General features: G+C 37.3%; 3 protein-coding genes across 8 annotated transcripts; all 3 read left to right on the top strand.

Moving 5' to 3' along the window:
* The first annotated feature begins 7,114 nt into the window (after nt 1-7,114).
* Nucleotides 7,115-16,175, top strand: hsf4 (heat shock transcription factor 4). Of its 5 annotated transcripts, none has more exons than XM_079620842.1 (14): nt 7,150-7,269; nt 9,114-9,267; nt 10,620-10,728; nt 10,829-10,956; nt 11,120-11,244; nt 12,636-12,711; nt 12,790-12,857; nt 13,434-13,533; nt 13,677-13,801; nt 14,436-14,630; nt 14,751-14,859; nt 14,965-15,030; nt 15,159-15,304; nt 15,420-16,175. In XM_079620842.1, exons 1-13 carry the CDS (start codon nt 7,262-7,264, stop codon nt 15,255-15,257), a joined length of 1,362 nt encoding a protein of 453 aa, XP_079476968.1. In that variant the 5' UTR covers nt 7,150-7,261; the 3' UTR covers nt 15,258-15,304; nt 15,420-16,175. The 5 variants fall into 5 exon arrangements, with proteins under 5 accessions (XP_079476969.1, XP_079476968.1, XP_079476967.1 ...); XM_079620841.1 differs by having other exon boundaries at nt 15,417-15,852; XM_079620843.1 differs by lacking the exon at nt 9,114-9,267 and having other exon boundaries at nt 7,115-7,269; nt 15,417-15,642.
* A 1,324-nt stretch (nt 16,176-17,499) lies between these two features.
* nudt21 (nudix hydrolase 21) lies at nt 17,500-23,455 on the top strand. 2 transcript variants are annotated; one of them, XM_079620402.1, is made up of 7 exons: nt 17,500-17,819; nt 18,796-18,996; nt 19,236-19,299; nt 20,576-20,668; nt 20,796-20,871; nt 20,957-21,071; nt 22,302-23,455. In XM_079620402.1, the coding sequence occupies exons 1-7, from the start codon at nt 17,701-17,703 to the stop codon at nt 22,321-22,323; spliced, it is 690 nt and encodes a 229-aa protein (XP_079476528.1). In that variant the 5' UTR covers nt 17,500-17,700; the 3' UTR covers nt 22,324-23,455. The 2 variants fall into 2 exon arrangements, with proteins under 2 accessions (XP_079476528.1, XP_079476529.1); XM_079620403.1 differs by having other exon boundaries at nt 17,556-17,819; nt 20,576-20,665.
* A 127-nt stretch (nt 23,456-23,582) lies between these two features.
* LOC307002612 (C-X-C chemokine receptor type 5-like) lies at nt 23,583-24,557 on the top strand (the record flags this gene model as incomplete). The annotated part of the gene is made up of 1 exon (XM_079620401.1): nt 23,583-24,557. The coding sequence occupies one exon, from the start codon at nt 23,583-23,585 to the stop codon at nt 24,555-24,557; it is 975 nt and encodes a 324-aa protein (XP_079476527.1).
* Between the last annotated feature and the right edge of the window lie 2,888 nt (nt 24,558-27,445).

Raw genomic sequence — 27,445 nt, 5'->3', positions numbered from 1 at the left:
TCATTTAGTTGCCTCCTGAATAAAACAGCCAGAGAACCACTTGAGCAAGAAGCAGCTAGCAAGGAAATAAAGAAAGGGAGATGAGAAAGTGGACAAAGCTACAAAAACACAAAGACAACAACAAAATATAGTGGATACCCAATATACATATATATATGTTTTATATAACAAATATAAATGAATTATTAGCACAACAAGTTGAAGTTGAACTGTGAAGTGAACATGCATTTCATGTTCACAACTGTGAATGGGGGAGTGTTTGGGTAACCTGTTTGAAAAGCATAATTATTTTTGCTGTAACATTTTGTGATTCTAGGGAGCACACTTGAAATTACACACTTCAATCATCAGCCAGATTAATCAATAATCAGTTCACAATAACCTACATTACCCAGGTTAACCAAACAGAGCACACGTGATAAAGGACAATTATGGATGTCTATACAGTAAATAGATCTAATTTCATGCATTGACTTTTTCAGACAGAATCATATTGAGAATGTATATGCCACTTCATGAAGTAATTCAAATTATTATCTGTTATGTGCAATGTGCTAAGTAAAATCAAGGGTCAGCTTTAGCATGTTTATTTATATCCTTCGATTGTTCCACCGGTCACCCATTTGAGTTTCATTTGTTATCGAGAAATCATATATCATAGGAGTCAATTGGTTTGTTTAAAACACTGAAGAACTGTAAACCTTACAAACATGTAAGTATCCTTTTGACCTAAAGTGGCTGCATTGTTTTCGTTTGCAACATGCCATGTGAGGGCAAGGGAAGTGTCTAAAATCATGTGGAAAGGCAAGCTAACAATCATGTAGATGTTTCTACACACTTCTGCTCTGAACACACATGATAGTATTGAGTGAGTGCAGAGAATGCGAACGGGCTTTGCACACGAGTAAACATCACATTCACAGATCAATAGTCGGTCTTGCTGTTGGTTTGTGCGAAGGCAACAAACATGACTTCACCATCTGCTAAACCAGACTATTCTTTGTTTTCATCCTCTTTCTATATATATATAGAGAGAGAGAGAGAGGCCTATGCATATTCAGTCTCTCTAAACCCCTCCTTTCCGCCAGCCTACTCTGTTCCGACTGGTCAAACGCCCCAGTCTGTTGTGATTGGTCTACCATTTACAATGCTCGTCGGAAACAAAGCGCTTATTAACATATCTGAATTTCAGGTCCGAAGGCTTCCTCAGTGCTTGACACACAGTGATACGAACAATGGCGTTGGCTTTTCCATCACTTCTAGTGCGAGACATCTTCCTTCTGAAGTCCATGCAGAAGCATGTCGTCAACACGAACCAAACTCTTCCAGGCTTCAGCTACAACTACAGTATTTGAGGGAGGGTCAAAGTAGACATAATTCGGAGGGGCAGTTAATAAAGACCAGGCTGGCATTATGCACATTTGTTATATTGTTACACATGTTACATTGAGTCAATTGGGTATGGGAGGGTGCCTGGTCAGGTCAATGCAAAGTAATATATTTTTATTGCAGCATTAACCGAGTTATATTACTATGTGCAACAAGTAATTTGTAATTCTTTAAAGAGGCTAAATGCCTTTTTCTGAAATTTAAACTCGCGACTGACACCTGTGGCCAAAAAACAGAACTGCTCTTCCTTTCTGCTCGCTCGTACGTGCACACTTCACAAGTCATCTGTTGCAAGGAGGTCAGGTCAACATTATGTTTACAGAGGTAAGAACAGTCAAATACATATATTGTTTGAGATAAGTGTTCTGAGTGATCTGAAACGTTTAACATGAACGCGCTTGACGTCACATCCGCAGACAGCGCGGGAAAAATCCGACCCGACAGAAAATAGGAAAAATAGGATACAGGCTTATAGGTGCACCCACTGTGAGCAGACAAGGTGTCAGTATGCTCATCAGGAGATGTTTGAGTCATAAATGGTAAAATAAAAAGGCTATTGTTTCGTTTATTTTGGGGGAAAAGTTCCATATAGCCCCTTTAATAAGAGAGAAAGGCAAGTATATTAAACGGAACCTATTATGCCCCTATTAACAAGATGTAATATAAGTCTCAGGTGTCCCCAGAATGTGTCTGTGAAGTTTCAGCTCAAAGTACACCACAGATCATTAATCATGCCATGTTGTAAATGCCCATTTTTGAGAAAGGAAAAACATACTGTTTTCGTTTATGTATATTTAAATGAAAATGATCTGCTAGTCCCCACCCTGCTTTCCAGAAGAGAGAAGAGGCCAAAAACTAAAACATCTGTTTTGTTTTGATTATCATCTCTTTCGCGGTCATGCTAAAGTAACATTGCAGTTCTTCATCATCGTGAAAATGTATTATCTGCATGCGTTATAAAGTCACACCTAAACTTCTGATATATGTTTTTCTGAAGGCACACATGTAAAGCACGCACACAGAAAGCTGGATGTCATACGGCACGTCCCGTGAGTATTAAGTTCTCTTTCATGTGTTTTTGCGCTTAAACTGTTACATACACACAAGGTTATGTCAAAAACAAAGTTCACATAAACACAGTCGATTATGTCTGTAAACATAAACAGCAAGTAAAGAAATTGCATGTGTATAGTACATCTGTGTATTAAAATTAAAGCAGCGTAATATACAGTACCTGTCTATATGCTGTTATGAATCAAACAACAAAAGAAAAACAGAAAATCACTCACTGCTCTTGATTGAACAACTTTAGTAGCTTTAATAAGATGTTAAATGCTCTGGAGAGGAGATAAACATGGCGAACGGTGCACAGCTCCCTCAGGGAGGGGTCTATGCTAATACAGCATTTCAGAATGTTTGTAAACTACAGACACCAAGATACTTCCAGGTGGCAGAACGCGAGCGGCTTCTACTGACTAACTGAAGAGATCCAGCCAGCTACTGTAACAGTTACATAGTTAAAAACATTGTTGTTGATCAAAGTTGAAACGATGATGAAAACGTGTTGTGTTTGGGGTTGCGCTGCCAGATATACAGCAAAAGGTGTAGAATTTTGATTGATTTCCTGTGGGTGAGGAGGTTATAGCGAGTGGACGTCGTGTCGTCATAAGTAGTGCTAAAAGTAGGAAATTTTAATGATCCCCTAAATTATATGATTCATCCAACGTTTACCTTTCTGCTGCCAACCCTGCTTGCCCTTCAACTCTGCTTTGTGTATTCTCAAAACGGTCCATCTACAAAATCAAAGCAGAGCATAATTATCTTCAGCCGGGGAAATTCGAGACTAATATTAGTAAACTTGTCTCTTTTGAAGATCAGACATTCCCAGTCACTTCCTGAAGTAAAAGAGGGCTGCCAAATCTCACGCATTGACCGTGAGACTCACGCAATTGACGCTTTGCAGGGAGATTGACAGGCGATCTGCCTAATCATACTTCGCCATCCGCCATTTTGTCGGACAAAGCAGTCAGGAGAGTTAGTAGATTAACATGGGAGGATTTGAACTTGAAATATAGGGTGTACTGACGTCTTTCCGTTTAAAAAAAAACATTCCTTCTTATGTTCATTCATGTTTATTTGATGCTATAAATGAACTAGAAGGAAGAGATGATCGGTTCACGAGCGGCTTTAACTGATGCTCAGTCTACAGCGATCTGTCAGACACATTAAAGAGCTACAAAACAGTATTTATTGTTTCAATTTCTTTTAAAAAATGACCAAATTTGAAAGGTGAGACTTTGTTTAATATCAAAAGTAAACCAAAAGTAACCTGGTCTGTCCAGTCTGTCAGCGCGTTGTCAGTGTCCTCTCTGCTCCGCGATGTATTTTTCACTGCGTGAGAACATGGTGTGGCGTGAGAGCAGTGTAGCTTGTCGGACATGGACTTTTGCCACCGGGAAGATCGTCTATAATTGTTGTGACGTCATTGTCGTATAGGGCAGAGTTCGTCAGCACTTGTGGGCGGGGCCTGTGCAATGTGACATCACAAAAGCTACAACCTGCAAATGGCTTGTTCTGAGACACTGCTTATGATAGGGATTAATATAAGAGGAGTAGGTGGATTTTTACCATTATAAGGTGGTTGTGTACACACTGCCAACACACATTTATGTTCAAACATAAGAGGTCCCCTTTAATGAGATCTGAATGTTATATTCGTGTCACGTTACAAGGGCGCTGCAAATGTGTCTATTTACAACGTGATTTTTGCAGCGTTGAGTAATGTAGCCAGTCACAGCCTGGCACTGGTGGTGGTTGAGATCCCTTGATCTGATTGTAAAGCGCTTTGGGTGTACAGTAGTACATATGAAAGCGCTATATAAATGCCTGATTCTATTCTATTCTATGTTGAAAATAGTGACCAATCACTAAGTGTTTAAGATTTTAGTGAATTGACGCCACATGAAGTGAAACTGAAATTGCTGATGACTCGTTTCAGAAGTTCAGAATCAGTTCTTTCTTTTAGAAGACAATAATAACTTTATTTGTTTTGCACTGTGATCTTTCAAACTTTGCAGACATTTTACATTTACAAACAGCTATCACACACTGCATAAAATGTAATATTCAAAAAAGCCTAATAGGGGCAGTTTAATGCTATGCTATTTTGCATGTTTTCAAGTCAGCAGCAGAAAGTCAGACAGGGGATGTCCACTTGTCTTCTCAACAAGCTGACACGAGGTACCTTTTCAAATCTGTGAATCCGTCTATATCCACCACCATTCAAAATGTTTAAATTCGTAAGATTTTTAGAAATTAACACTGCTAATTTGCAAGGACATATTGAAATAATCAAACGTGACAGGAACAGTAAAAACATTTATAATGGTAGAAAAGTTTTCTATTTCAAATAAACGCTGTTCTTTTGAACTTTCTATAATCCTATCTTGGTTTTCATGCAAATATTAAACAGCAAAACCGCACAATATTTCTTGATCAGCAAAGCAGCATATTAGAATGATTAGGATCTCACATGATGAACACTGACGACTGAAGTAATGATGCTGGAAATGTAGCTTCGCCATCACAGGAATAAATTATATTTGAAATATTTCACTTCTTTCCTGTATTATTTTATACAATTAATGCAGCCTTGTTGAGCAAAAGAGACTTCTTTCAAAAAAATATAAAAATCTTACAGACCCCCAAATTTTGAAAGGTATACATCATTCTGTATTTCATCTCTCACACACTGAAATTCAGACTAGTTTTAGATATGAATAATTTGTTTCTCTTTTTCAGAGCGTGTGGCTTTGATCTCACTTATGGCCTTAGTTCCACCTGAAGTTAAACGTCACAGTCAGTCCCAACACACCAGTCAAACTGAAGTGTGTGTGATTGGATACCTCCTCCTCTCTCTCTGTCTCTCTCTCTCTCTCTCTCTCTCTCTCTCTCTCTCTCTCTCTCTCTCTCTCTCTCTCTCTCTCTCTCTCTCTCTCTCTCTCTCTCTCTCTCATATCTCTGTCTTCTGTAATCTGTTTTGACAAACCCTCAGGGTCACTATTGCATCTTACAAGTATTTAATGAATTTAGTTAATTCTGTTTGATTATTAACTATTCATTTTATCTCTGATTTCTATGTTCAAGTAGATTCTAAAAGGATATGGACGGACATGTGTTCATGGTACAAATTCCTCGTAGTGTTTAATCACTAATGGATTATATGTTTGGTCAGATTAGCATTAGCATAAAGCTGCATAAACGCAGCTGCGTTGCAACCTTGGCTGTTCAAACCGAGGCCACCAGTTCATTCGTTTAATCCCGGCTCTCAACTTTATTAATAACAAGATCATGCATGACCTCGCAGCTGCAGTCACTTATGGCTGTTTTAAATCCTACATCATGCGCTCTTTGACCCTCAGGCCAGTGATTTCGTGGCCCTGTGATGCTTACATGACGCAATGTGAAAGATTAGGGATTTGAGCCCAAACTGAAAATATTTATCAACATTTCATTATGTGATTTGTAAATTATGACTGGATTCTGACATTTCAGACTAGTTGACGGCATTTATTTATTCATATATTGATTTTATAACTAATTATAAAGGACAACGCGACTTTTGTTCTTTATTATTTTATTTTATTGCACAAATTAGGCTTGTGAAAGAATACATTTATAACTTTCGCAACATGATGGGAAAAATCACCATAAGATTTGAACAAGCTTCTTACTATGAACTTTGACTTGAAAAGTAATTTTCCATAAATTGTGGTATTTTTTAAATAGATTTTCAACATTGATTACACCAATGACACAAAACAAACAAGGGAAATCATGTAGCCTATTGTTCGTAAATTAGTTATATTATTCATTACGTTTTTTTTTTTTTACTTAAAAAAAATTATGTAGGCTATTACTTATTTTAGCTTTTTGTACAATTGTTGGACATTGCACTAATGCTTAAAACCTAAAATAATAATAATAATAATTGTAAATCTCATAAGCGGTGTACCAGATAATTAATTGGACAAAGACTTTTTAGGCACCTGAAAATGTAAATGGTTTTTTTAAACATGCAAAACAATATAGTCAAATTATTTCAAATATATATATTTTTATATAATGCTAAAATTATGCCTTTTGCGTTAAGTTTCTTGACTGTTTTTCATGACTAATACATTTTGAAAATGACCTAACAAATTTAATTTCATAAATTCAAACTTGGCCACATGACATTAAGGACATAGATGTAATTACAGATATGAGATATGTAGATGAAGTTTGTCCATGCAGGTCGGCTAGCGCTAATATTAGTACTGCTAATATTGTTTTTTATTGTTTTTTACAGTGATGAGTCAATATCTTGACTGCGATTTATCTCAGAAGCAGAAGAAGAGAGTAGCCTACAATAAATGCTCTTGCAAATATGCAGGATTACTTCAGGAGATGGAGAAAATGATACTAAGATGGAAATAGCTGAAAAACAACATACATATTTATCCATAATTGAGTCTAATTACTTAGAAAATATTATTTTGTAAATGCCTAGCAACTAAAAAGCCTTGCCTATTGTCATTGGCCAGCAAACGGTCCCTTAACAAGTTACTACCTAGTGGATAGGCTACACACAAAAACACAGACCTACCTCCCACATGACAACAACCCTGACAGATGTGCGCATACTCATGCAAATCAAAATCAAACACTTCCTTCTTCCTGTAACACTAATTAAAATGTGATACATGGGAACAATTACTTACTGGTGCTGACGTTGACTCCTGAATCTTCATTCATTAACTACAGGATGTGCATGATTTCTCTAAACGAACCTCTTTAAAATGACTCGAGGTGACAATGCTACAGCTTGAGAATGAGGAAGTAAGTCGTCATGAAGGCCTATGACCTGTTTGTACAGATGCTGGCCAGTGATTTTAATTTTGCATGCGTCAGCCACTAATCATGTTTAACTGAATCGGGCTTTGACCTGAATGACTACGGAAGCATTTATAATTTATTTGTCACTGTGTATTCAATGCCTATAGAGTTGAGAACCACTGTTTTTTCTCAAGAGGTTAATTGAAAATTACATTGAAAATTAAAGTAATGCAGCCATCTGGTTTCCTTTTGAAATTGCTGTGATATGCGTTTTGCGTCACCCCAACTCTTTAGTAACCTGTTAGCTTTCTGGATTTCATACTATGCATGTGTTTGTTTGCTGAATGCTGAGTTTTATTTCATTTTTATTTATTTCTTTATTGCTTGATGCTGAACTTTACAGAGTGATCATGAGGAACTACAGAAAAAGATTCCATAATGCATGTGCTGTTTTATGACAACAACAAAAAGCGATCTGTTAATGACTGTGTTGCATGGTAATGAGAGGTAGAGAGGTAAAAATACTGAAGATCTGGGTCCCCCTGGTGGTTAGATAAAGGTAGAGCAATTTTTGTTTATTTTTATTGTATTATTTGTATATCCTACTGGTTTGTGTGTTTCTAATAATTTGACAAAGTAAACCTTCTTTTTTTACCATGCCAATAAAGCTACGAATGGATGGATGGATGGTTATGGATGGTTAGATGGATGGTTAGATGGATGGATGGTACAATGAGACAGACAGATAGATAGATAGATAGATAGATAGATAGATAGATAGATAGATAGATAGATAGATAGATAGATAGATAGATAGATAGATAGATAGATAGATAGATAGATAGATAGACATTAATTCATACATACATATAGATAGATAGATAGATAGATAGATAGATAGATAGATAGATAGATAGATAGATAGATAGATAGATAGATAGATAGATAGATAGATAGACATTAATTCATACAGATAGATAGATAGATAGATAGATAGATAGATAGATAGATAGATAGATAGATAGATAGATAGATAGACATTAATTCATACATACATATAGATAGATAGATAGATAGATAGATAGATAGATAGACATTAATTCATACAGATAGATAGATAGATAGATAGATAGACATTAATTCATATAGATAGATAGATAGATAGATAGATAGATAGATAGATAGATAGATAGATAGATAGATAGACATTAATTCATACAGATAGATAGATAGATAGATAGATAGATAGATAGATAGATAGATAGATAGATAGATAGATAGATAGATAGATAGATAGATAGATATACATTAATTCATACATATATCATATACATACATACATACATACATAGGCTACATTCATTCATTCATTCATTCATTCGTTCGTTCATACATAGACAAACCATCTGTTCAGGTGGATAGTAATGTATTTGTAAATATTCCACTTCTTGAAGACGAGCAGTTTTTTCCCCCTAAACAACAACCTTAACATCATGAATGACAATTAAGAATCCTCACAAAACCTCACACATCTGCCCAGCACACTCTCCTGTGCAGGTTGTGTTTGGTCATTGTGCTGTTCGGCGTGACAGTGTGGCATTATTCTAGGCTTTGTGTGAGTCTGTATTGTTCTCCTGTGGGATCCTTTGTTGAGTGAGGGGGTATAGTGGTGATGCTGCAGGGCATTGCTTTATGCTGACTCTGACCTGTGGGAATGGCAGGGACCAATATGGCCCTATGACTAGGCCACAGAGAGAGGAGGAGAAGGAGAGAGGAACAGCATCAGCAACGCACATCCCAAGAGAGCATCGATTTGGAAATGGACTAAAATACTTCTGGATTTTTAGACTCATCTGTTCAAGTCCAAGTGTAGTCATGCAGGAGAACCCAGGCTCTATAGGTGTGGATGGAGCATACGCTAGCAATGTGCCTGCTTTCCTCACTAAACTCTGGACTCTTGTGGAGGACCCAGAGACCAATCATCTGATTTGCTGGAGTACTGTGAGTTCATCCTGATGGCATCCTATTTGATTGCCATTTAATTATGGAATTTTTGTCGGACTGTTGTGGGCCCTTGAGTAGATATAGCCAGAGAAACACATTTAAAAAGTTTAAATGTAAGTCTGTGATTTTTTTAATATTTTAATGCCAAGAACCTCCAATTATTGATGATCCCTTGCAATGAAATGGCAGCTATGTATTTATGTATTCAAAGCTATGATTTACCGGCACGTATACAGACCCTTTTACAATGTTTGTGAAAAATAGTAAGCTTATAAATTGAATAATCTGACTTTGTCATATTCTACAGCTAAAACAAATTACTAAAATATTGGAATATTTACTTTAACAGGTTAACAGTGGTATCTGTCTTAATATAAATGTTTTCCTACCCCAAATTGCAATATCAGAGAAATATATATATTCAACATTTTCTGTGGAGAGCTGTAAGAGAGCTCTAGGGGGGTCAGTGGAAAATTTTAAAGAATTTTAGTAGAAAAAATGACATATTACATGTTTAAATGTATACAAATATTTGTCTGGTATTGAAATTTAGCTTATAAATGTTTTAGCTGTAGTAAATTTGAGAGACATTTTCATATAAAAAGTGAATTTACAACATGCATTTAACAGTTTATATTAATGCCTTGTGTAAATATAGCATATTATTCTTCATAATGGGAATATGTTGATGAAGTTTTAAAATAAGACTGAAGGTGGATTTATTATTAATGATGATCTAGCTTAGGTAATCAGAATGATTAATAAGAAACACATACAATTCTCTATATTCCTTCTGCTATTCAAACTGCATCCAGATGAAAATGTTTAAAGTTCATTTTAAATGAACATCAATGAAAGGTCCAATCAAAGGCCAATAAAAAATATTATTGACTGAAATCAGAACCACAAAAATCATTGGCAAACTCTTTAAGATAATATTTTTTTATCAATACTTTGAGACTGCATCATGTTTATATTCATAATCTTCTGGTAAAAATGTCATCTCTTATTGGCATAAATTTGACAATGAATCATCAGTACTGCACGCATTAATTAATTTGCTAAAAATCAATAAAAAATAATTTACATTCTGCTTGTGTGTGCAAAATATGGCAATAAATAAATAACACCAGAAAGACAGTAAAAACTCAATAAGTTTGAAAAACAGGCAGGCCATGGCATTTAGGCACGCTGCTCTTAGCAGAAGCTTCTCTCCGATTTAACACAATCCTGTCTCAGTTTTGCATTTAAACTGTCTTTCAGGAAAAGCTTGAGGAAGACTACCCTCTCATAATTGTTATGTTTTGTGCTATAATAAAAGCCTTTTGCCTTGTTTTCTCTCATTCTAGACGGGCACCAGCTTCCATGTTTTTGACCAGGGCAGATTTGCCAAGGAGGTTCTGCCCAAATACTTCAAACACAATAACATGGCAAGCTTTGTACGCCAGCTCAACATGTGTAAGTATCAGCCTGCGCTGACAAACATCCCAAAACTCTCACAGACACTCCAGATTATTGAAGGAGTGTTTGTGCTAACCTCTCGCTTCTTCTCTCTCAGACGGCTTCAGGAAGGTGGTGAATATTGAGCAGAGCGGGCTGGTAAAGCCAGAGCGAGATGACACCGAGTTCCAGCACCTCTATTTCCTCCAGGGCCATGAGCATCTGCTTGAGCACATTAAGCGCAAGGTGAGACGTCTCATCTTTAAGTGATTCTCACTCTTGTTTTATTCGCTCTCATCCTTTGAGTCAGAGGCTCTTACACACACACACACACACACACACAGAGGAGAAGGCTGGAGGGTTGTTTACCCATTACTGCACGATAGTTCATATGTTTGTGTATTCACAGGTGTCAATAGTGAAAAGCGAGGAGACCAAAGTGCGGCAAGAGGACTTGAGTAAGCTGTTGTATGAGGTGCAGGTGTTACGCAGCCAACAAGAGAACATGGAGATGCAGATGCAGGATATGAAACAGTAAGACGTTTAACACACATACCCAATTACTGTAATCCCATGGCATCATTTACTGCCTATCCTCACCCTTAGTAACAAAGCAATTGAACCCCAAACAACAACTTGACTTTTCACCTCTATTATCCCTCTAACTTTTCACCTACTTCTGCAGTTGGCTCATTCATCGGCTTCTCTGCTTTGTGAATCTCAGTGGTTTGGTGTTTTGTTTAAGCTGCCTCAATAGAACATTCAGTGTAGCTCACCTGACAGGTGGAGTCCAGCGGTCTGATCATATAATCATGTGTACATATTCATCTGAATAATTATCTATTTCAGTAGTTCTCGAATGTTTTTAGATGGTGGACACATCAACAGGGAAACATAAATTGTAGAGCACCTTGCACTCTATCTATCTATCTATCTATCTATCTATCTATCTATCTATCTATCTATCTATCTATCTATCTATCTATCTATCTATCTATCTATCTATCTATCTATCTATCTATTTATCTATCTATCTATCTATCCATCCATCTATCCATCCATCCATCCATCCATCCATCCATCCATCCATCTATCTATCTATCCATCCATCCATCCATCCATCCAACTATCCATCCATCCATCCATCCATCCAATTATCCATCCATCTATCCAACTATCCATCTATCTCTCTATCCATCCGACTATCTATCCATCCATCCATCCATCCATCCATCCATCCAACCATCCATCCATCCAACTATCCATCCATCCATCCATCCATCCATCCAACTATCCATATATCTATCTATCTATCTATCTATCTATCTATCTATCTATCTATCTATCTATCTATCTATCTATCTATCTATCTATCTATCTATCTATCTATCTATCTATCTATCTATCTATCCATCCATCCATCCATCCATCCAACTATCCATCCATCCATCCATCCATCCAATTATCCATCCAATTATCCATCCAACTATCCATCCATCTATCTATCTATCTATCTATCTATCTATCTATCTATCTATCTATCTATCTATCTATCTATCTATCTATCTAACTATCCATCCAACTATCTATCCATCCATCCATTCATCCAACTATCCATCCATCCATCCATCCAATTATCCATCCATCCATCCATCCATCCATCCAACCAACTATCCATCTATCTATCTATCTATCTATCCATCCATCCATCCAACCATCCATCTATCCAACTATCCATCCATCCATCCATCCATCCAACTCTCTATCCATCCGTCCGTCCATCCATCCATCCATCCATCCATCCATCCATCCATCCATCCATCCATCCATCCATCCATCCATCCATCCATCCATCCATCCATCCATCCATCCATCCATCCATCCATCCATCCATCCATCCATCCATCTATCTATCTATCCTGTAGGCAGAATGATGTTCTGTGGAGGGAGGTGGTGTCACTGAGGCAGAATCACACACAGCAGCAGAAAGTCATGAACAAGGTAAGATATACAGCTCATACCCACACTGGCTGTTATTGTAATGCTTAATCACTCTCTGATTCTCTGTTCTGTCCATAGCTGATTCAGTTTCTGTTCAGCCAGATGCAGTCCAACACTCCCAGCACTGTGGGAATGAAGAGAAAGCTGTGAGTGTACCCATTCATCTGTAACACACTTCAACACAAACACTAATCTGAAGCACTCGATTTTGCATTGACACATATTCACAAACAAAAAAAGAGCAAACAGAAAATAGCAATCAACAGCCTGATGGTCCAACACAAACACAGTAGAGGGAAAGGCCAACTCAGCTGGAAACAGTCAGCTGATACAATTCACTGCCCTCGCTGCGATGAATGGACCTGAATGCTGAGTCAGACCTCCTGAGCTCTTGCCCTCACACACGCACCCACAAACACGCACACACCTGAATTGTAGCGCATGACCCTCTACCTTCTATTAAAAGGTGCACTGTCAGCTAGTGTGACGCATGAGAACAAACTGGGTAAGAGGGGCCGCAAGAGCCAGAGCTCTTTACCTCGCTGTAACTTTTAAGTGGCTAACTAATAACAACATTGTTCCAACGTTTCTTTCACTGTCTTACCACTAGGGTGCAATAGGATTTTAGTTCTCAACAATAGCCATAAGGTCTTTGTATTTGACCCTTATTGATAATAATGTGGCTTCTTTCAATGATATGCTGCATTTTTCCTTTTCTTCAGTCCTCTCATGCTGGATGATGGCTGCTCCACCCCTCCTGCCTCCAAATTCAGCCATAGCCACTCCATGGAGTCCTTGCAAGAATCTTTCTACATCCAGTCGGTGAGAAAGCTTTCATATTAAAGATTGAGGATCTGACAGAGAACATTTTTCTCATTATATCATGCCTCGTACAACTGGTGTTTTGATGGCTTTCTCGATCAATAAAATATGACAAACACAGAATCTCTCTCATGTTCTACTAGCCATCCACAGAAAGTGCATCCTGCTCCACTAGCAGTGTGATGACAGGAGGGCCAATCATTTCTGATGTCACTGAAATTTCACAGTCCACCACCATGGCTTTACAAATGCAGGCAGAGGAATCAAGGTGAGTGGGCCGACCTTCAGGGTTAAAGGAGAGTTCACCCAAAAATTAAAACTGTTTTTGTCCATACATTAAAATTGTTCTGTATATTCATGTTGTTTTGGACCCCACTGACTTGGACTATGGACACAGTCACACAAACATTCTTCAAAATAGCTTCTTTTGTGTTCCACACAAGTAACCTATGTAGGTCATACAGATTTGGAACAATATAGGATGATAAAACAATGCAAACTATCCCTTTAGCCACTTTGTTAAGTAAAGCCCTGATTTCCGGATATGATTTCTGAAAAACGCATATGGATTCAGTCATAAAAATAGAATTTACTGTATTAAAGTTTGGTTCAACTTGAAGAAATTATAACAGTAATAAATTGGGATATTATTGTACAGTAGAATGTACTTCTCACAGTAATAATAAAATAATAATAATTAATTAATAATCCCCCCCCAAGAAATATCACACAATATCACAATTATTTTTTCAGGAAACATCTGTGCATCTGTTTTGCAGTGCTTTGTTTGCAAATAGTGAAATGAATGAATTATTTACATTTAATTTGATTACATTTTAAAAGATTGATCAAATTATTAATGGACCCTTTTCCTTGGATTAACATGTGATCTGTTTGTTTAGGGAAAAGTGTCTGATGCTGATTAAGGAAGAGCCGGCGAGTCCTGGGGTGCAGGGACGAGGAGAGGGTGTACCACTCGGCTCCTGTGATGTGTGCCCTGAACCCCCCGTCCTCCCTGTTGCCATGGTACAGTCCGTCCTAGAGGGCCGAGGATCTAATTTGGGAGAGAGAAGGGCCAAAAGACCCATGCTGGAGAGGTATAATATATCATCCATGTCAGAGTAACAAATATCTACAACTTGGCACAGTTAAGACTTTTGTTTTAGACAGACAAGCACCACTCACATTTAAGATTAACTTGTGTGTATATGTCAAAGACCAGAAATTCCTGATGGCGTGGAGAACGTTGACATGAGTCTGGAGGATTTACAGCTGCTTCTGAGGAGTCACCAGCAGAGCATGGAAAGCAGTGCTGCAGCAATGGATGTAAGTATGAATCTATACAGGGCGAGAGAGCGAATCAATAGGATCATAGTAATGACCTTAACATGCATACCCCGATTAACCTATAACCTCTACTCTTTCTCACAGCCATTCACATTTAGTCTGCCTTTGAATGAGTGGAACTTCACAGAAATGGACCCAAACCTGAAATCAGTGAGTTTACTGTCCTTTGTACACAATCAGCGTAATGGCTCAAAGTGACATTTTTCAAATTGATAATTGCATGATCAAGTACCCATTATACGGACTAGTTTCTAAACTATTTATTTGTGCATTTGCAGGAGCTGGCCAATGCCCTCATCCCTGCTGCTGTGTCCCAGTACATGTTTCAGGGTCAGGAGGGAGAGACGTACCCGACCGCTGGCTATGAGGAGCAGTGAAGACCTGACATGACAGCCAGCACAGATCCCTCCTGAAAGATGAACAGGTAATGATCAACAGTTACAAACAGCCTGAAGATCCATGTGATGTTAAAATCGACAGTCTTTTATGCTAATATTCCTCACACTTACGGTTGTCTTGTTTATCGTTTCTCTAAGAAGGATCCATTTGAAAGCATGACACTTGGATTGCATATTATTCCAACATCAGAAGAGAAGGCTCAAATGTATCTGATTGGTAGATGTGGCGGTGATATATCAAGTAAACTTGTGCTGACCAGCCCTTCATGAAGATTCACTTAGTAGGCCATTGGTGGAAGATGGATTTTTACGAATCTTTCGGAGCAACTCTTTGGAGATTTGGAATAAACCTTTCTCAAAGCCTATAAGGAGTTCAGGCTACATCAAGATCATTTTGAAGATGCCAAAGAAAGGCAATATTAAGCATTTCCTTCCCCAACGACTACAACACATGTGAACTGTATGCAATATATCCTAAATTGTTGTGGCCCGAGTTTGAATGCACTTTAGTCTGTGTGTTGGAGTTTCTGCTTTGTGGAGCTGTGATTTTAATTTTTCCATAAAACTTAACTGTAAAAAATAACATATTTTGTTCAAATTTACCTTATCATGAAGCACATACTTGTATTTCAATATATACGCAAAACACTGTATTTCAATATATTTAAAGGCATATAAAAGTACTGGTTTAATCATATTATGTATGTATTAATGTGAGAGGTCTAGGGTTTAAAAATCAGACCTCACAGAAAGAAAACTGAAATAATGCCCTGCTTTTTGCACAATTTAGTGTATTTTTCTCAGTAATATTCTGAAACATATTCTTAAGACATCAAGTATTTTTGTTTCAACTTATCTTTAAGTTGATCGACTAGCCTTGCAGGATTAATAGTTGTCTTTGATACGCTTATGATATATTGTGTGATATTTGCCCTCATTTGATACAAGTGTATTGACCACATTGGTTGAATTCTTAATTAAGTAGCTAAAGATGATTAAAACAGCAATGGTTAATGCCTTTGAGATGAGCACTATACTTATGTAATATAAATATATCTTTTTTAATGATTATTATACAATGTATTCTAATTTTCAGTTGACTGTTTTTTAAACCCAACAACAACATTAGAGACTATCTAACAATGACAGTGCCTTAGGCTTTAGGAAAGAATGTGTTTATTGTTCCTGCCAAACCTCATGTAATGAGGGCAAATGAACACACGACATATGATAACATTTCAGAGACCATAATGCACTTTGTTATTACAGGGCAGCCATATACCAATGCAAAATACCCTAGATCTCTTGCACATGTGTTGAATTTTAAAATTGCAATACTGTTGCATTGATTTATATGATTTCCCTAAAAAGCAATCTTGCTGCATTGATTTGTATGATTTCTCAAGGATGCGACATCTAATGATGACTTGGATGGGAACTATGATGGAATGAAAGAAATTGCACTAAGAGTGATAACTGTATTAGAAATAGCTTTTATTCAGTGTTAGTTTATAGGCCTACTCTTATTTTTTGACTACTCCCTAAAGCGCAATAATAAAATGGTTTATTTTGAGAAGGGTGCTTTTTCACTTAGATTGCAAGTCTTTCATTGTATACTTTGTTTTCATAATGTGGTTAATTGCACTAGTAAAAAATGAATGTAGAGTAACACATGCAGCGAGACACAAAAGCATGAAAGCAAGAAAGGAAACCAATGTTGCATAACTCTGGATGTAGTCTGTTCCTGACTCCCACCACCATAATGTTAAAAAATATGTACACACAAAAAGTGTAAAACAATAAACGCATTTTAAAAGCACGCAGGATCTCTCATTTTACTTCTTAAAATAAACTAATGAAGAGATCACATCAAAGTTATGTAGGTCTATGTAAACTGAAATATCTATCTTTCTGTTGTAGGAGCTATACTGTTTTATAGCAAGATTTTATTCAATGTTGGTTTCGCTCATCTTTACCACAAATCAATGGTTTAACTAAAAGGTTTATTTTGAGAAGGTTATTTTTTTATCATGTGATTACTTGCAATGGTAAATGAATAAATAAATGTAAAGTCAAGTCAAGTCACATTAATTTATATATAGCACAATAGATTGATTAAACGAGCAAGAAATAAAGAAAGTTTAGTAAGTTAATAAAACCATGTATATAAAACAAAATCTAAAAAATTAACTTATCTATCATTTATTAGCCTCGCAGACATGCCGTAAAGCAAAACGCACGGTCGTAACACAGGAAGTAGCCCAATGTCCCGGATGTGCTTTCACAACAGAGACGGAGTGCCGTGTTACGGTTTTCATCGAGCGCCAAGGCTGTGCAATTCAATCCCACTAATATCGCAATCAACAGTAAAAAAAAGTGATTAGTGCAAAGATTAAGAAGCGACTATATTATTCGTCGTACGATGTCAGTTGTACCTCCTAATCGATCATCTACCGGTTGGCCTCGTGGAGTAAATCAGTTCGGCAATAAATACATTAGCCAGCCGGCTAAACCGCTCACCCTGGAGAGAACAATCAACCTGTGAGTAGAATTCACCACTGCAAACGACGTGCCGTTACTTTTATTTCATAATAACTAATGCCCAGCGATCCCTAATAGCTTCTTTTTGAAAGAGCATTGACAATTGAAAATGCTCTGTCCTGCCTGCTGCTGTTTGGATGCGTAACAATACACGGGGTGCGTCTCAATCAGCTCCCTAGTTCAGTAGTCAGGGCACTGATAAGGGAGTCGGACATTTTAAGGGCTGGCTCAATCGCAGAATCCATCCAGTGCACTGAGACGTTCGTTCCCTAAAAATTCCCGCAATTCACCTTGAAAGCCAGGGAGCATCGATGCTCACTATGTTCCCTTAACAGGAATTTCGAAATGTAAAATACATGAGCCAAATCACTACGCATAATGACACGTGATAGATGTTTACTTTTATTACTCAGCATAAACATACATCACTAGACCGAAACATTGCACGTATATAACAAGCTAAGTATGTCTATGTATCATACCTAATATAAATAATGTTAAAACATAATGTCAAAAAAAAAATGTAATTTCTGCTGTTGTTCATAAATACCAGTAGTGATGTTGCATGAGAATGTCATGTCACCAGTGTCCCAATGTGTAGTGATGTGTAGTGTTCCTTTACTGTCCTTACCAGTGCCGAATTCATCTACACGATATACTAATTCACAACATATGAACCTGATTGAGATCTTACATCTACTGAGTTTGATTTCATGTATTGCCCAAATCTTTGTACATTTATATTGACACGCACATGTATCGATAGTACAAAATAACTGGCATTCAAGGATCTGTTTTTGTTGTATTCCATTCTTCTGTTTTCTTATCCGTTTTATATGTGGGGTTGAACAAAGAATCAGGGGTTGAATCGCTTCTCAACATGAGCGCCTACTGTTAATAGTGGATCAATAACGTTCTATCACATCTTTATATAAATGATGGAAATCCTGAACATTATGATGTTTGTTTTTCGCAGATACCCTCTAACAAATTACACATTCGGCACCAAGGAGCCGCTCTATGAGAAGGACAGCTCGGTAGCCGCACGCTTTCAGCGGATGCGGGAGGAGTTTGAGAAAATCGGGATGCGGCGGACAGTGGAGGGAGTTCTGATCGTGCACGAGCACAGACTCCCTCACGTGCTGCTCCTGCAGCTGGGAACCACCTTCTTCAAACTGTAAGGGGTCACTGCTTCACTGGAGTTTGTGTGGATGTAATCGATTCAAATAGGGGCCGTTTTAGTGGTAAACCTTGTCAAAAGGAACGTATCTCTCCTTATGTATGATTCGTTATTCATTATTTTGCTATTACGTGTTGCTTTTCTTTGCATTGTTTGTTTTGATTATTCATCCATTGTGCATTTTGTTGAAAATGTTATTGTCAGTGCCTGAAAGTTTACTTATTGTGTTTTTGCAGTCCTGGTGGTGAGTTAAACCCTGGAGAAGACGAGGTGGAGGGGTTAAAGCGACTGATGACAGAGGTAGCTTTGGTTTTCTGACTGTATTTAATATGGTAATAATTAATGGCATTTGCAGGATTTTTAGATAAAAAATAAAAGATCAACCAAGTCAAGACAAAAACACTTACTATCAGAGGCCTTATTTACACCTGGTATTAAGATTTGGTCTGGTATTGCGTTATGGTCGATCGGATCACAGGTAGACGAGGGAGACGCATTCACTTTTACACCTGGGGGTTTAATCCGTCTCTTTTGTCCATTTTCAACCATTTCTGTCCTGATTTCATTGAGGGGAGAGTCTTTAGGCAGGTTCATCTATGGGCTTTTTCAGATATTTTGATCTCATAGACTAAGGCCCCGTCCACACTACTGCGTTTTTGTTTAGAAACGGATAATTAAAACGAATACGATCTCCGTCCACACCAGCGTTTTAGCTGCGTATTAGAATTGATCTCCGTCCACATTAAAATGACTGAAAACGCGGATCACGTGACCATTCACCAACACTGGGCATGCGCATGCCGGTGTAAACACAACTTTCATTGATAAAATTATCCCACCATGCGCTGGTTCTTCCCGGGTTAACCCAGAATCGACGCTCCATGTGCGGTCGGTACCGCCGCTGCACAGGAATTGTCACAGATCGCTCGAATGATAGCTTGCCTCCGGCGCATGTAGGCAGTTATAGCATTGTAAAATGCAGAATTGACTTGCACAACAGCTGCTAGCAAAGATATACGCCATGACTGACGACACCCAATCATAGAGCCGAGCGTGAGCCTCTACTACGTCATCGTTTCTAAAGTCCTCCGTTTTGACCTGTCCACACTAAAACGCCCTCCGGAGATTCAAAACGAAAAACGGGTAGACAGCGTTTCTAACAACTGTGAGTGTGTGTTAGAAATAAACTTGGGTCTATAGCTGACAAAGTTTAAATCCCGCATGGCTGGCGTGCTTCCCATAATGTTTCCGCATTAGATCAGGTCAGTAAGCGGAGAGTGTGCCGTCTTCTGTGGCTGTTCAAACGCATTCGACTACGAAAGCGCTCAGTTCGAATGAGTTTTCAACTACCTCTGGAAGTGGACAAGCTCAAAATGTTTTAGACCCCGCCCGTTTACTCCTGTATTTAGCGTCGCCCACTTGTGATCCAATCAACAAACGCATCTTAATATAAGGTGTATGCAGGGCCAGAGTATCGTACCATCTTGTATGACATTAAAATGCCATATTATGCTATAAAACTAGCAGAAATGGATTTAAAATACATTGGAGAATAATTCCTATTTTTCTTGTCAAGATTTTGGGGCGTCAGGATGGAGTGAAACAGGACTGGGTCATTGATGACTGTATTGGGAACTGGTGGAGACCAAACTTTGAACCACCTCAGGTGGTAACTACTCCGTTCCTTTTTCCTCAGACAAACACCACGCACAGGATCACCAACAGTATTTATTGTTGTTTTTTTTCCACTTTCAAGCTCGCTAAGATTTTGCTTCATATCTCGTTTCTTTCCACAGTACCCATATATTCCGGCACACATCACTAAACCTAAAGAACACAAGAAGCTTTTTCTAGTACAGCTGCAAGAGAAAGGTAGGGCAAAATATGTTTTGTTTACTCCATTCACCTTGTGTAAAATGTGATTATTCAGCTTAACTTGTGTGTCTTGTGTTTTTAGCATTGTTTGCTGTGCCAAAGAACTACAAGCTGGTGGCCGCCCCTTTGTTTGAGCTTTATGATAATGCTCCTGGCTACGGCCCGATTATATCCAGTCTTCCTCAGCTACTGAGCAGGTGAGGTGTTACTTTTAATATCAGACTGATCGGGTGGGTTATGAATGCATCTAGTAAATAGGCTTCACATCATTTAAACAATATTGATAAATGGTGTTCCCGGCATTGACAGGTTATGCATCTTGTGAAATGGTACAAAATCTCAGTATCAAAACACAGGTGAAGAAGCAGAAGAAAAACAGTGATAGCATATGTAAGCAGATGCATATGTAAAATAACGCAATCATCAAACATTAAATAGCATATAAATCAAAACTGGCTTACGTTACTGAATACAACCCAGGATGAGGTATAGGACTGTGAAGCGTTGGGGATGTTGACAGAGGTGATCTACTCCATTTATGTTTTGATTATTGTTCTGAATCCAATCCAGACGTAGTATTTATCCCTATTCGGATGATATTTGTTTCTCATGTGGATGTCCGTACAAATAAGTGTGCATGACACCTTCGTAATAAAACTCATGCATTCAGATGGCCATTTATATATGGTGGAGGAGCGAGTTTTGTGATTCTAAGAACCCGGGAACGCGCTGCTCACGTGGTCCGTCGCATGATTGCCTGCAGTAAATAATATGCTTGGAATAATACAAATAAATTCATATTTAATTTAATATTAGAAAATATCCTATTTATTATTTGATTATTTAAATCTCCTGTTTAAAAACAGGAAGACAGATACGCTATAGTTAAAATGGTCTTTTGTCTTGTATTTCATCTCAAAATGGTGAATGTCATTTTAAAAATGAGCAGAAGTAATTTAATACAGCTTCTTATTTAAATACAAGCTGCTTGGTTAATATTTTTAATGTATATAATTATTGCCATGCCATGTTCAAATGTTTACATATTCTCTCTCCTTTGAGCAATACTTTCCACCATTAAAAAAAAAAGTGTAGGCTACATCTTTAAAATGTATCCAAATGCAGTGGTCAAAAAGGATTTTTGTTCAAAATGTTGCTTATTTTATGAAACTTACTTTCAAGCTAGAATTAAACAGAGTTTTTGTTAAAAGCTGAGGCTCTGTTCTCTCTTTTGCATATTGAACAGGGCATGTTCAGATATTCATGCAACAAAAATATTCTGTGAAAGGTTTTGTGAAAATGATCAAATATCCTGGCATGGCTAGTCATTTTTTATTTTTTTTTAATGTATAACAGTGGCGGGGAAATGTTGAGTTAATGTTGATCCTTTTTTATTAACCTTTTAACCTCTTCATTCCCCTGCACAGGTTTAACTTCATCTACAATTGAGAAGCAGCTGGTTTTGTCTTGACTGTGGGCTGTCTCTGTGAGCACAGTCTGATGGGAAGGCACGGTGACAGATAAAGTGCTGGTGTTTCGACGATGCCAAGGTTTTACATTGTGAGGCATTACATTGCGTAGAAATGTGTGCATTTTTTTTTCTCCTTTATAGATGCATTGTAAGTCTTTGTTATTGAACTTTGTCATCAAGTAACTACATTTTTATGTTCAACTAAGTGATGAATACAATGTCTTTAGAAAAAAAAATGTTTCAGTGACTTTTTTTTTTAACCTTGTATATTTGTCAGTGCTTTTTATAATAAATTGTTCTCTTTGAGATTATGCAGATTTCCTTTGTTTTATATATATTTTGTTGTTAATGTGTATGAAGGAAAATTTTAATTTTGGGCATTAAACTGATATGCTGTATGGCAAATTATGGCACAGAATATGGTATTATCAATAAAATAACTGACCATAATAAAATGATATATTTGATGTTACATAATATCTAAAAATACATTAAGCTCTTTTAATGGTGGTGCTTTTTTCTTTTCTTTTTTTTTGGTGTAACGGAAGTTTATTTGACCCAAAACAATTCATTTCAAAACAGTCATACAATAGTTTTAGCCACTGTATACACTCTTTCTGACCTTAGGAACTAAACGGGCTGTTAAATGACTGACATGAATCAGAACTTGTATCAGAAAAATAAATTTAAGCCAAAAAGTTATGCAGAGCCACATTTGCTGCCCCACAGCCAGGAACAGCACAATGTTTTGACATTTCCCCTTAAATGTCATTTATTTGTGAGTTTTCTACAGCCTTTGCTTTTTACTATATTTTAAATTACTATTTCTGTTTTTCTTGGGTTTTTATTTTATGTGAATTTGCAGGCATTTAAAAAATATATATTGGTTAGTTTATTATAACTTTATAATTTTACATTATAATCCTAAACAGATCATTAATGAATGTAAATATAAATTGAGTTGTCGTTCAATTTTCAATCACATTTTCATATGTATTCATATTTGTTTGTACAGTAACTACTGATCTTTTATCATACAATGATATGCTGTCATATTGCTAATAACTTATTAATGAAAGTGCTACTAAAACCTTTGCTTGTGGCTATGATATGTTATCTTTGTTTATTTTTCCAGCTATAGGTGAGCATGCCATTTGGCATATGTTGTTTTGTGGGAGGTTACTCTCAGTAACTCGTATATTTTGTTTCTAACATTAGAGATTAAAAAATTTTGATCATGATGGAGCTCAACGTAAGCTTAAATTCCACATCTAACAGCACTGCTGTGGGTTCAGAACAGATTGCTCCGGCTGTAGTTCTGGGTTTGTGCTTTTTGCTGGGTTTGCCAAGCAACATCGCTGTAATCATCAGAATTGCTCGTGACTGGAACACAAATTTTAGCTTTACCTTAAGTCTAATGCTAAACCTTGCTGTCTCTGATGCTTTGACCCTTTGCTTGGCTCCTTTCGTGCTGTGTGGAATACTGTTTGGATGGAAACTTGGCCTTTGGTCTTGTAGGATCCTGTTCTTCTTGGGTCACTGGAGTCTGTATGTTGGTGTCCTGACGGTCACCTCCATGAGTGTGCACCGCTATCACAATGTCATCAAGTCAAGGGTCACTAACAGGAAGTTACTACACAGACTGGAAAGACGACACAGACACCTTCATCTGACTGGCATCTGGATTCTAGCCTTTGTTTTTGCCCTACCAATATTTTTCACTCAAGGACTCAAAGACAAGGATGGATTGCAAAGATGTCAGAGGACAATGGAGTCACGGTTTGTAGTAGTGGCTCTTTTACTTCTTGAGATCCTGTTTGGGTTCGTCATTCCATTTTTGATCATGTTAACATGTTATCTCTGGTTGCACAAAGGCTTGAGCCAAAAAGCCAAGAGCTCCAGTCTAACCAGAGCTCCACAGGACCAGAAACCCAGAAATCAGGGGGCAAACGTTAAGACTTACAAGAAGAGACTTGTGGTCAGCATCGTTGTGGCTTTCTTTCTGTTTTGGACTCCTATTCACATCATCAATGTGATTGATATAGTTACTATGACTAAAACTTTTCATCCAGATGATAATTCCCAATTGAAGTCCTTCCGTAGAGTTTATGGTGATATAAGCAAGACTCTGGTTTTGCTAAACTGCTGTCTGGATCCTTTTCTCTATGCCATCTCTTCAGGAAATATTCTAAAATGTTTCAGAAAAAAATAATTATCCCTGCTGTTCTTGTTTTTTGCAGTAAATTAACATGCTGTTGATGGACAAACAATATTCTACATTCTTCTGACTGCATTTCATACATGCATTTATTCATACATGATCCAAAATTATTGATTTGGGCTCATGGTTTCTTGTGATTTGGCTGCATTTAGTTATTGTTCAAATTGAAGACAATTGTACTTACTTTTTTTTGCATATGCCAAAACGCATGCAATTGGTTTTAAGTCAATAAGAAATTAAAATATGTTTTGAACCAGAAACTAATTGTTCAGAAATCTGAACTGTTTTTAGAGACAAACTCATTCGAGAAGTGAGCCAAAGTGATTGAGAAAAACTGTAAAACTTAGAATGAAGAACATCTTATAAGTATTGATATATTACCATGGCTTTATATATTATTATGGGCTTAATACAAATATTTTTTATTTAAAAAATAAATAAGCATATGAGGTAAATGTTTGTAGCTTGCAAAAGGGGCCACATTAAGAGTAAAAGGAAGAACAGAAGAGAAAGAAACATCTGAAAACCACAAACCAGAAGAATACAGCTATTTTAGAAATAAGCTAAAAAATAATGCGAACAGAAGGCTTCAACAAAATCATATACCATCGATTAGCAACCAGCAATAATGTACAGTATGTGAAAAATGTTAACCTATTCTATTACACCCAATAAACAAAATAATGAACGTTTAAAATAGCATCATATGACCCCAGGGTGAAGTGTGAGTTCATAATGTTGTCTCTGTGTCTTTCAATTTAATAGCTTTTTTTGGTTGAGAAGAAAATGTATATAGAGATAGTCAAAGGGGAGCTTTAATTCATTATTTTTTTCCCTTGATTGAGATGAGAGCAAAGCTGTGGTTTTGGTTTACAGAAGTGGAAGGAGTCAACATATCCCCTGTTCTTCAAGCAGTCTTTGCTCAGATTCAGATTCAACAAGAACATTTGATGATGGAGCTAGGCTTCAATTCCACATCTAACAGCACTGCTGTGGGTTCAGAACAGATTGCTCCGGCTGTAGTTCTGGGTTTGTGCTGTTTGCTGGGTTTGCCAAGCAACATCGCTGTAATCATCAGCATTGCTCGTGAGTTTAACACAAATTTTAGCTTTACCTTAAGTCTAATGCTAAACCTTGCTGTCTCTGATGCTTTGACCCTTTGCTTGGCTCCTTTCGTGCTGTGTGGAATACTGTTTGGATGGAAACTTGGCCTTTGGTCTTGTAGGATCCTGTTCTTCTTGGGTCACTGGAGTCTGTATGTTGGTGTCCTGACGGTCACCTCCATGAGTGTGCACCGCTATCACTATGTCATCAAGTCAAGGGTCACTAACAGGAAGTTACTACACAGACTGGAAAGACGACACAGACACCTTCATCTGACTGGCATCTGGATTCTAGCCTTTGTTTTTGCCCTACCAATATTTTTCACTCAAGGACTCAAAGACAAGGATGGATTGCAAAGATGTCAGAGGACAATGGAGTCACGGTCTGTAGTAGTGGCTCTTTTACTTCTTGAGATCCTGATTGGGTTCGTCATTCCATTTTTGATCATGTTAACATGTTATCTCTGGTTGCACAAAGGCTTGAGCCAAAAAGCCAAGAGCTCAAGAAATCAGGGGGAAATGTTACTAACAAAAAGAAACTTGTGGTCAACATCGCTGTGGCTTTCTTTCTGTTTTGGACTCCTGTGCACATCATCAATGTGATTGATACAGTTACTACTCTTTACTTTACTGTTTATTTTTTACAGAGACAATGCACAATTAAGAGTAATTGCACCAGAGTTAGCTAACAGCTAATTTATATCTGCTGTCCCTGGCCAGGTAAACAAATAAAATAACATACAATATTACATATATGCACCACATAAAACGTCCAGGAATGTAAGATTTACAAAATAATTTACAACACAGTCATTAGTGGTTGCAGATTTGTTCTGATAGCCAGTACTTAAGCTTGGTTAAAAAAAAAATGTGAAGCTATCAATGCTTTGGATGTTTATGGGTATGGAATTCCATATCCCCACTACTCTAACCGAAAAAGCTTTTTGACCAAAGGTTGTTTTTCTATACTGTGGTACCAAATCTCCCCTAGCAGATGCTCTAGTCCTACCGACACTTCTGTGATGGGCCAGGCATTCATTAAGAGGAGGGAGAGCAAGATTAGGGATAATTTTGTACATCAGGCATACATCAGTATAAAATTGTACCTTTTCAAGATAGTACAATGGTGATAGTCCCTTGGTTTTTTGTCTAGCAGTTTCATAATTTGTTTATGAAGGGAGTGCAGGCTTAAGTGTAGTTGCACCTGCCTGTGACCAAGTTGTTATACAATACGACAAGTGAGGGAGAATCAACAATAAGACAAGTGAGGGAGAATCAAAGTATGTACAAAAAGTAGTGCAGCTGATTGAGAAAGCTGGTGCCTGATGTTTAAAAAATAAAAATAAAAAATAAATGTAACATTATTTATTTATTTTTATGACCCTTCTTGTTTTTTAAAAGACAGGTGTTGGTCTATTACTATTCCTAAATATTTGACATGCGTCACAGATTTGATTGCTTCACCATTAAATACGATGTCTGGATTCACAGAGTTGTGTTTCGTATACAGTGAAACACATGCAAACTGTTTTGCTTGCATTAAGAGGTAAACAAGACTTATTTAACCAATCCGAGACTTTCGCCATTGCAGATGACAGTTTGCTTGCAGCTAGTTCTTTAGTTCTCGCATGATTAAAAGGCACAGTATCATATGCGTACATTATAACATTAAAGGGCACCTATTATGACATTTAAAATGTTCCTAATGTTGTTTAGGGAGTCCCCAACAACAGTTTTACGTGCATCCAATGTCAAAAAACACTTTTGTTTTCGTAT

Source organism: Phoxinus phoxinus (assembly GCF_949152265.1).
Source record: "Phoxinus phoxinus genome assembly, chromosome: 8".
NCBI classification, from domain to species: Eukaryota; Metazoa; Chordata; class Actinopteri; order Cypriniformes; family Leuciscidae; genus Phoxinus; species Phoxinus phoxinus.
Note: the sequence above shows the minus strand (reverse complement) of the source record. Positions and strands in the feature narration are given on the sequence as shown.